This window comes from Cygnus olor, chromosome 1, assembly GCF_009769625.2.
Source record: "Cygnus olor isolate bCygOlo1 chromosome 1, bCygOlo1.pri.v2, whole genome shotgun sequence".
NCBI classification, from domain to species: Eukaryota; Metazoa; Chordata; class Aves; order Anseriformes; family Anatidae; genus Cygnus; species Cygnus olor.
In genome coordinates this window covers 1,540,670-1,551,353 of record NC_049169.1, presented here as the reverse complement: position 1 = coordinate 1,551,353, position 10,684 = coordinate 1,540,670, and the positions used below count along the sequence as shown (strand labels likewise).

The following is a 10,684-nucleotide window of genomic DNA, read 5'->3' as shown; positions in this document are numbered from 1 at the left end:
CACCAACAAAGCCCCGCCCCCGAGCTCCCCCTTCCCGCCACGCCCCCTCTGAGCGGCGCCAAGCCCCGCCCACTGCCGCCGGGGGGCGTGGCCTCATCTCCCCGCGGGGGGGCTCGCGGCGCCACCAAGCCCCGCCCCCCGCCCCCGCCCCCCCGCGCCGGCGCTCTCCCCCCCGGCAACCCCCGCCCCTTTCTCTCCCCGCGCGTGCCGCCGCGGCGTCTCCCCCCGTTGCCCGGCGACGATTGAGCGGCGTCAGGGCCCGAACGGCGGCGTCCGATTGGCCGCGGGGGGGGGCGGGCGGCCAATCGGGGCGGGGGTTGTTGCGGGGTCGGGTTGGGCGGGAGGGAGAGGCAGAGGAGCCGAGCGGCGGCAAGATGTCGGGCAGGAGGGGCGGCGGGCGGCCTGAGGTGGGCCGGGTCGGGGCCTTCCTCCCCTCTTCATCCTCCTCGTCCTGCTCCCATGAGGCGGGGGGACCTCGGCTGGGGCTCGTTGGGGGGGGGGGGGGTTCGGGGCGAGCGGGGCCGGGTTTGGGGGCAGAAATTCAATTTTCGGGGCTGCGACGGCCCCCGGGGCCCGGTACGCCCTGTGGTGAGGGGCTGGGGGCCCGGCTCGGGCCTTGCCAGGCCTCTGGGTTCCTGCCCGGGGGGGGTGGCCGCGTTCTCGCTTCCCCCGCTGTCTTTTAGAGCTCCTAAAATTGCCTTTTCTGTCAGTTTTTTAAAGGCTTTCAGCCTCCCTAGCAGATGCGTGGCTGCGTATTGACGTCTTTGTCTATTTTTCCCTTTTAAAGCAGTATTTAACCAGGCGCATCCCTCAGAACCCCAGGTACCAGCACATAAAAACCCGCCTCGATACCGGTAAGTGGAATTGGGGGGTAAAAACGTCCGGGCACGGGTGTAAGAGTGCACAAATGGCTACGCTGCCGGCCGTGTTTTGCCCCAAACCGGCTGTGTTTTGCCCCAAACCGGCCGTGTTTTGCCCTGCACAGCTGGTTCAGAACTCTCGTTGCCATTGTTGTGTCTTCCCTTATCATTTATGTCAGGTTCTGATGTGACAGTTTGTGTATGTGAGCTTTTCTTGTATAAATCAATAGCTTAACGAGGGCATAAGTCAAAGTAATTACTTGGAGGGTTTGTTTTGAGCTTTTTTTTACTCTTAAAGTGATCGAATTTTACCCAGTTTGTCTATAGTACCCAAACAGCTGTTAGGAAAGGGGCAGCATAGCCACGTTTTCACTCGAAGCAATGCGTCAGAGGCAGGGTTTGGGTACCAAGGTCCTGATTTTGGTTCCCTCAGAGGTTGGTAACTTCAGACTCCGTAACGTATGGAGGTTTAGGTAGTGGCAGAGGCTTTAACCTACGGGGCACCATGCGCCCCCAGAGACAGTGGGCAGCTGTGTCCAGCAAGCCCTAGGCTTGACGTGGCTCTTTAACGTGGCTGTCCATGTGAGAGAAAAGCGCCGAGAGAAAAACTGTGGTGCTTGGGGTTTATGGCTGCCTTGTCTTGTCGTGGTAAAAGAGGATCTGCCACAGACGCTTGTTATTTTTAGGAGAAATGCCTTCATGGTGAGGGTCAGGCTTCCTGGAGAGGTGGTTGGTCCCCCGTGGCTTTTGGTTTTGGAGAGGCGTTTGGGTAATGCCCTCATTAACATGATTTTAATTTTCAATTAGTCCCGGAGCGGTCAGCCCATTGGACTCGATGATCTCTGTGGGTCCCTTCCAGCTGAACTATTTTCTTCTCGTGTGGTCCCTTCCTTCAAAACCAAGACGCTTAAGCCTTAGCAGCTTAAGAAAGCCGCTAATAACTTGTAACCGCTGTTTGTTACAGGGTGCAGCTTGACAAAATACATTGAGAAGTTGGAGGAGATCAAAAGAAGTGAGTATCTCGAGTAGTTTTTTTTTTCTCTCTCCTCCTTCTGGTAGGATGTTACAGATTTAACTTAAGGTAGGAGACAGACAGGTCTGAGAGGTTTTGTTAAAAAAAAAAAAAAAAAAACAACTTGTGCAGGTCGCATTAGTGAACGTGAACCAGGCAGGAAGAAGTTCTCGGGATTAAGAAAACTAGACTAGACTCACGTGGGAATACTCAGACTACATTTCTGAGGCTTTATTTCAGTTTTCAGTAACATTACGGCTGAACTTGAGGTCTCTTTTTTCATATAATTTTAGCGGGCTTAGATTTCTGTCGGGATATTACAAAACAGGAGGTAGACAAGCTCCTTCCTGTGTCCCTCATCAATTTTTACCAGCAACACCAGGGTTTCGAAGGCTTTGGGTTGTTCGGGCTATTGAAAACCCGTCTGGCTTTTATTTGTGGCTGTATTCCTACTGAAAAAAAGCTTTTAAAAATGTTTCACTGCTTTATTTTCGGCTGTCGGCAGGGTTATTTTCACATGGAGGGCCAGAAGGAAGCTATTGAACCCACAAGGTGCGCTTATTGAGGTGAAAGAAAACACCCCGTAATTAACGGGGGTTAATTAGGATTTTGAATGCTCGCTTTTCGTTCCTAGGCCCGCTTACTGTGCTCCTCCGAAATAAGGTTCGGGTTGAAAGGGGGGTCACTGATCCGTCGCAGGACGTGTTTGTGCCGGGCTTCCTGCGGAATGGCCCTTTGTTGCTGGTTTGCTCCTGGGAAAGGCGGCAGAGAAATGCCCTCCGGTTCCAAAACCCGGCTAAGGTTTCAGCGCTCAACGCCCGCTCGCCGTCGCCCTCTCATCCGCGCTGAAAACCTTGTTGTGTCGCCGCCGTTGGTTTTAAATCGCCCCCGTGAATCCGATCTCGTCTCGTGCAGGAGATCTTCTTGTTTCGTCGGGCTTCGGGAGCCCAGCAGAAGCTTTCTCGTTGTGTCTGCGCTGAATGGGCACCTTGTGTCCCCAGGCAGTTTAGAAACTTCTCCCCCTTGGTTTCTCATGGACAGATGACACCGTTTGGACTCAGCTTTAGGTACCCAGCACAGTCAGCTCTCTGTTTCTCGGGTAACGTGAGAGAGAGACTTTACACCGTGAGCCTGCCGTGGAATCGAAAACGATAAGGCAGCTGGAACCCCGATTGTTTGCCCTTTGGAGGGCTGGCTCGAGGAGAGGCACCGAGTCTCTTCCCTTTCTCTGGCGTTGCTGAAGCGCGGAGAAGAACTTCTGTGAATATACGACGGAGTAATCGCAGCTTGAGACTCGTTTCCTGGAGCAAAATGTCAGAGAATCCAAACGGACTTCCCGGGACAGCACCAGGTACCTGGCCTTGCTTGGAAGCAGCGCTGCTGAACCCTCTGCTAAAGGCTCCGAGCACTCAAGTGGGTTTGCTCCAGGTCGGGCTTAGGAATAGCAGCTTTTTTTCCGTGTAGAACTAATTTTGGGTGCTAAAGGTAAGGTCGTAAAGGATGGGAGGAATAACCCTTGCCTGTGATGGCAGAAACCGTCCAGTCTGCACGGCTGTCGCGGTGAAAGGGCTGTGACAGTGCTGCTGCTTTGTCAGTGTTTATATACATCGGTATTTCATAAGCTTTGCTTTTATTTTTCCCTCTAAATTAAAACAATGTCTTGCTCTCCACAAGGCGCCAGCTCGTTTTGCCTGCGGATGGGGATTTTTAAAGATTTGGTCGTGGGCTGTGCGTGGGTTTTGCGTTGGGCAGCTGAAACGAAGATTGTTGCTGGTGTTTCCGAGTTACAGAGGGAGTTCCTAACAGCCCGAGCTTGAGGCTTGAGGCCAGGCAGTTCTGCAAGGACCACGAGGATCGTTTTGAAGCTACTGGACGTTCTGAAGCCTCGTTTTGTACTTCAGACCCACCGTTTGAAATGGACAGCGTACACTGGCTTAGTTTGGATGGGCACTGTTTCTCCGAAGACAAACTTAGTAGCACGTTCAGTTCTTCGTAGCCTAACAATTACGTAGGGCGGGATGTTGAATTTGGCACCTCTGCTTGCCCTGAATGCCGAAAATGAATTGTCTCGCTTCTGCAGGAAGCGTGTTTAAGAGGTGGGAATTAAAAAAACTAGAGGGGAAAGCTCTCTTAGTGCCTGTCCTGCTACCACAGTGTGCCTCTCAACTGTGCGCAGGGAGAATCCTCTCCGAGCGGAATTTCTTTCAGGACGCTCACGGTCCCCTCGTACCAGGAGGAGATTTCAGCCTCCAGCATCCGCTTGGCTTCTTCTCGATAAAGATCTCATCTTGAGGGTTTCCCCCTAAGCCAATTTTGGGGCCGCCGCTTGTGTGGCGATTACAGGGGTATGGATGGGAGCCTCTCCCCCTTCCCCCCGTCTTAAGCCATGGAGCATTCAGCAGATGGCAGGATTTAGAACCGCTTAACTGCCCGGATTTGGTAAGTTCCTGGGCTGCGTTATTAGCCCTCTTGGCTGAACAGCTGGAGAGAGGGCAGTTGGGAATATCCTCCGGCAGTTATTTACGATATTAGAAAAACACCAAGGATTTTTCTTATTTTAAAGATAAAAACCTGTGAGTTGAGGGGTGGAGCCCTGTAAGCGAGGAGGGGAAGAAAGGAGGAGCAATTTTGTGGGTTTTAGGGAGCTTGGATTGATTGGAGCTTGGCTTCCCGGGGTTAAAGAGCTGCACGCGGAACTTCTACAGCCGCCGTGCCTGGTGCAGAAGGGATCTTGTTCATCGTCTTTGCCTTTCCTTGCCAGTACAGGACAGATTCTTATTTTTATTTTTTCCTGCTTATCCCCCCACCTTTCTGTCTTCTTTTTAGCTGTGAACTTCCCAAGGGATGGGCCTTCCGTTACCTCCCGGGGAGGCTATTTCATATCAAGATATTCCTACTGATGCTTGCCTTAGCTTCCCTCTCCTACTGCATACGCCCTTTTGTTTCACACCTGAAGGCTCCTCTCCTCCCGGTGCTCGCACATCTCGAGTATCTCGGTGCTTCCATCCTTGTCATCACTTTCCTAGCACTGTTAATCCCTGCTCTGGTTGTTTGCCAGTTGTTCCAACAGACCGCTTGGTTTTCAGCCTTAAGAAGACAAAGACGCTTCCTTAGAAATCTATTAACAAGTCATAGGAATTGGAATTTGTCAGGTAAAACAAGAAAACCTGGACCATTATGATCAGTAAGATTAAACATACACCTGTAATACTAGAGCTTAGTAGTTTAAAAAGCTTAGGCTGAGGTATACCTATGCTCAGATTCTGCTGTAACGTATACAATTAAAAATTCAGGTAAATTAAGTCTTTTGATATGAGTTTGCAGTCATAGAAAGCTTCAAAGAACGGCGGAGGTGATAAATTCATGAAGCTGCTTCCTTCCCTCAGTGAGAACAGAAAGCCCAAAATAAGAGGTTGGAGTGTAAAAGCGACTGAATCTGCCTTCTACGTTTTAATCGTACGAGGACATGATCTCTCTCTGTTAGGAGTTTTCACGAGGCCTTTAGGTTTGCTGCTCTGGTCCTTCAGAGCAAGCTTACTGCCCCGAAATCTTACACTTTAAGAGTTTGCAAAAACAGCTGAGACTAAGCCTGTCACCTGGTATCCGCAAAAGCTGAGAATTGCTTCAAAATGTTCATTGTTCTCTTCTGTTTCCTTTTTCAAGATTACAGATACAAAAAGGATGAGCTCTTTAAAAGGTTGAAAGTGACTACTTTTGCCCAGTTGGTACGTATGGCTCTTCTCTCTGACTGCTGAAAGCTCTCTCTTGTGAACAGCGTGCTTGCTTTGCTTAAAGCCTTCTGTGTAGTTACGCAGGTTTTTACAACATGTAATTCTTTTGTAATTGGTTTCTTCTGCACCTTCTTATTTTCCGACTTCCTGCCCTCGTAGATTTCCCTTAATAAAAGCAAACCGTACAGGCCCAAGTTTGCAGAGCAGTCAAATTCCTGTAATGGCAAATTGAAGGCTGCAAAAACTCTGGTTTTGAAATTTGTTCCCTATTTGTTTTTTTTTGTTTGTTTGCTTTTTTGTTTGCCTTTTTTTCCCATTCACTTAAGAGGATCTTCAAGCCTCTTACAGAAGAAAAGGACCACATAAAGTAGTATTCAAATCTGATTTCATTGAGCTTTGGGTCAAGTAGCCGCCTCCTGAAACCCTCCCTAACTGCAGTTGTATCTGCAGAATATGGAAGGTTGAGACTTCAAAGCTTTGTGCGTAGTTTTTAATTAATGAAGCAAAATATTAAAAATCTGAAAAATCTGATCAGCAAATAGAGCCAAGCGTTTCTTATGGTGGTGCAAGAAAAACAGTAAAGCAAGAAAAAGACAGGCTTTCTTCTAAGGAGTAAAGGGAAAAGGGAAGGTTAAGCTTGCAAATACTGAAGGAGCAGATTTCTGCAGGATTTTGTCTTTAGTTACACTGGATTGTCACGACCAAAACCGTGACTCCCACTGTTGGGATGAACTGATTTATTATGTGAGCGTTGTAGGTCTGCTGTCACAGGCCAGTTACGCTGGCTGTGTGAGGTTTTTTCCAGGACAGTACTAAATATTTCAGTTGCTGTCAGTGACTGAGCTTCATAAAAGTCAGAAAACATCTGACGTATCTGATACTGCCAGCACGGCCTGTCTGGCTTTTCTTTGTCCTCAGGTTGAGTGTCTTTTCTTTTTGGTACAACTTCCGTTTAATAAAAAGGCAGACCTGCAGTACAGACCTCAAATACCCAACTGTGTTTGACCTTGAAGTCCAGTAGCAGGTACGCTGAGTTAAAGGCGTTTTGGCTCGGGGATTATTTTTCCTTAAGATGATCCCTGCTGTCTTTCAGTGACACCAGTGTGTGTGTATCGAGGCATTGTTGCTTGCTTTTGTTTCCTGCAGGTCATCCAGGTTGCTTCTCTATCTGATGAAACCTTAGGAGTGATGAATGAGGAGATCCACAAGCTAGAAGGTAACAATATTTATTGTAAGCAAGCACAAAGCTGTAGATCACTGTCATATGCTGAACTGTGCCCTGACAGACATAGCTGACTCTTCAGCAAGTCTTTAAATCAAGGAGAAAAATGGCATCATCTGTGGCCTGCAGCTGTTTGCAGGCTTGCAAATAGGAAAGACCTCGTGCTGCACGGTTTACATTTCTATTGAATGCTTAAAAGTGAGATCTTGAGCTCTTAAAAATCGTATGGTTCTTTCTTATTGTACCGTGGGGCTCTCAGTAAGTCACTTTAATAAGAGGATGAAGATAAGGCCGTCTTTGAGACTAAAAATAGAAACCAGGCTTAAAACCTGCTCGTTTCCTGCAGCATTTTAACTCTTCGTGCCACGTTCTCTTCCCAGATGGTGCTTCCGATGCAGATGCTGAACTCACGGCAGGGACAAATGGGAAAGGAAGCCCCAGTGGGACACCACCCAGTCCAGTCCTGTTCATAAACAGCACAGGAGCTGGGGAATCATACCGGTCCACGCTGCAGAGGTACCTGATGATAACACACAACTTTATCTTGGCAGCTAACTGGTTTTACCCAGCTGGTTATTTTAAATTGCTATTAGTGGCTTTATATTGCTTTTTTTCCTCATTAAAGCCTGTTTTTGCAAGTCTGAAGATGGGAGTAAGAGAGTTGGCAGATTTTCCTGTCTGACTGAGTTTGTTCTGAGGTTGTGACCCAACGCTGTTGCCACTTGATGATCGTCTGAATGGCTGACAAAGAAATGTTTCTGGGATTCAGTCCAGTTCCCTGGGCTCAAGGATCCATGTTCTAAACTGCTCTGGCAAACCCAGTAATGTGTCTTCCCAGTGAGCTTAATGGGTTGTCCCAAGACTTAGAAAAAGAATTTCCAAACCCAATGCATCACTTGTCAGGGAAGAATTTTTCTCCCTCACCTCAAAGAATGTTTCGTAGTCACTTAGGGTGCTGAGGAAAACACCTGGACTTGACTGATCTGGGAGAGTATGAAGTGTTCATGTAGCGATGCTGTACCGTTTATTTTTATACAGATAAAAATGAAATCAGTCTCTTACAATGTACTGGCAAGCCTGAAATAGATTCTCTCTGTTTTTATGTGGCGTCATCCTCTATTAGAACATAAACGGGCGATAAGAGAAGTTGATCAAAAAGCACTCTGACCTGGCTAAGAGGTACAGAAGTGTTCAGAGGGAGGCTTGCAGCATAACGCCTTTCCTTTTTGCAGCGTGATAAGTGGTGTTGGTGAGCTGGATATAGAAAAGGACACTCCAAAGAAAGCGGACGCTGAGGCTAAAGACATGCCTTATCCCGACTGCCCCTTCCTGCTTCTGGACGTACGAGACCGAGATGCTTATGACCAATGTCACATCGTTGGAGGTGAGGAGCCGCAGTCGCACCGCAGCCTGTGTCAGCTGGGGTCACACGCAGCTCTGCGTGTCGTGCTGGCAGGCTTCATATTTCCCCCCCAAGGTGGACATCACTTGGCTGCAGAACGTTCTCTGCACTCGTCCAGCACACCCGTCCCTCCTGGAAAAAGATGAGGGGACCAAGCTGCTGTTAATCCCTTAGTCAGCGGGTTTCCAAATCTGTTGTACTCTTACAAGCCCGCGCCAGTTGTATTCCAGACTGTGAGGAATAACTGTGTGTTCAGTAACTGTATGATTTCTCTTTTTCTTCCTCTGCAGCTTATTCGTATCCTATTGCAACGCTGTCTAGAACCATGAACCCGTATACAAATAGTATTTTGGAATATGTATCCTTTACTTATAAAGTGCTGGAATCAAACAAAAAAAATAAGAATAAAATTGGGGGCACGTTGGCAAGGGCTTTCAAAAACAGTTGCAGCTGTAGCAGCTGCTGTGACCAGGACAGAGTTTAACCATGAAAATCCCGGGATTCCAAGGAGAGTGGGAGGGGAGGTTCTTTCTGGTAGCTGTGGTTACCTGCTGGGGCTCTGCTGCAGCCATCAGGTGCTGGATTGGAGTTCCTCAGAGCTCTAATGCCTCTTGGTGCCAGTGGGAGCTGCCTGAATTTGGCGCTTCCTGAGACTGGCTCTGGCTGCCGGAAGGCAATTCTGTTCTACTTGGCGCCTGTTCCGTGCTGTTGTTGGAGTGCTGGGCTTCTTGAGGGAGGCACTGGTCAAATCCTCTGGCTTCCTCTCGGCACCTTAGTGGGGATTGGCTTTTCTCTGGAGGGCACAAAGAGGATTATTAGCTAGGATTAGGCTGATAACTTCCCAAGTTGGAAGCTTGTGAGGGCTGCAGGGGAGATTTTCAACAAATTGCCTCTTGCTATTGCCTGTTACTAACCAGTCTTCAAATCAGCACTGAAACGTGTTCACAGGGGCTGCACTGCAGTGGGGATCAGGCTGCGTCCTTCCAGTGTCTGGCAAGCTTCAGCTACTGAAGAATCAGTTTTTAAAGCATAGGTGAAGGGAATGCATTCCTGCCTGGTACTTGCAAATCAAAAAGGGAGTCTCTCTGCCTCCATCCCCGCTTGTTTCTCTCTTCTTCTTTCTGAAATTCACTGACAGTCACCCTGTTTACAAAGGAATCCTTAGCTCTTCCGCCTCTCAGAAAAATGCCCATGGAAAAATCATAATTCTGTATGACGACGACGAGAGGCTGGCCAGCCAGGCTGCCACGACCATGTGTGAGAGGGGCTTTGAGAACTTGTTCATGTTATCCGGAGGTAAGGGGCAACGGGTGGGATTTTGGGTGGGTGGGCTCAGTGTGAAAGAAGGGTTGCGTGAGCTGGAGGGTGGGAATGGACGGGTGGTCACCCGCTGCTGGTAAAATCTCAAATCTCTGATCCCATCTTAGCTGGTGGTCACTGCTAATAAGCGGTCTGTCCGTCTGCAGGCCTGAAAGTCCTTGCACAGAAGATCCCAGAAGGACTCGTCACCGGCTCGCTCCCCCCATCCTGCCAGGGGGCAGCTCCCCCTGGATCCGCCCGAAAAAAGGCCGCTCCCAAAGCGCCACCCACACGTGCCGAGAATAAGTGGAGATTTTCTGCAGAAGATCTACAAAAGATTAAGTACTACCTAGGAGAGGAGCAGATTCCTTCAGATACTGCCAGTAAGGCTCCAGGATAAATGCTGCGACTGCTTCCTGTAGCCCTTGAGCCTGCCCTGCAGCAGTTCCTTGCTTTGCTATATTCTTTCCATGAGGTAGCTGGGAGAAGGAGAGGGTTTTTTTTTTTTCCAAACTGAGAAAGAACTACACTGTGCTGATCCCAAAATTAAATCTTCTATAGCGTTATGACAAAATCCTGGTTCTGTGAGGCAGACAGAACCCGTGCTGCCTGCGATGCTTGAATGCCTTTAGGTTTTCCTGGCCATTAGTAGGTTTAGCAAGTTCTTAGCCCTTCTGTTCCTGCACAGCTAGGTTGAGACTGCCCCAAAACCCCCACTGAATTTTTGAAAGGTCTGTGTTTAGAGTAAGAGCTGGACAGCCAGCGAGGGGCAGCAGGTCATCTTGTGTTTCCGTGCTCCGTCACGCACGCAGCTTCATCTGGATTTCTGATCTCTTTTTCGCAGGCCGTCTTAGCCGTGGCTCTTCAGGGCGCGATTCCAAGGCAACGACTGTGAGGAGCAGCCCCAGCCTCCCCACCGCTGCTGCCAACGCGGGGTCCCTCACCACCCGCTCGTTCAGCAGGAGCAGCCTCCAGAACAGGCCGTGGAAATAAGCAGCGGCGTCTCCTTCCAGTGAATAAACGAACGTCCAGGTTCTGGGAACCCTGAGCAGTGCAGCCCGTTTGTCGTTTTAGGAATCCACGGGGAAAAGCAGTGGTGGTTTATAAAAGGCAGCTCGGGTAAGGCAGGGGGAGCTGGAAGGGTTGAGGTTTTATAGA

The 10,684-nt window shown here is 49.3% G+C and overlaps 1 protein-coding gene across 2 annotated transcripts; it reads left to right on the top strand.

Annotated features, from left to right (window-relative positions):
- The first annotated feature begins 209 nt into the window (after window positions 1-209).
- CEP41 (centrosomal protein 41) lies at window positions 210-10,565 on the top strand. 2 transcript variants are annotated; one of them, XM_040545591.1, is made up of 11 exons: window positions 210-407; window positions 788-854; window positions 1,825-1,872; window positions 5,536-5,597; window positions 6,750-6,819; window positions 7,206-7,341; window positions 8,058-8,209; window positions 8,518-8,585; window positions 9,409-9,523; window positions 9,694-9,909; window positions 10,371-10,565. In XM_040545591.1, the coding sequence occupies exons 1-11, from the start codon at window positions 375-377 to the stop codon at window positions 10,517-10,519; spliced, it is 1,116 nt and encodes a 371-aa protein (XP_040401525.1). In that variant the 5' UTR covers window positions 210-374; the 3' UTR covers window positions 10,520-10,565. The 2 variants fall into 2 exon arrangements, with proteins under 2 accessions (XP_040401525.1, XP_040401536.1); XM_040545602.1 differs by having other exon boundaries at window positions 313-407; window positions 791-854.
- Window positions 10,566-10,684: the final 119 nt, after the last annotated feature.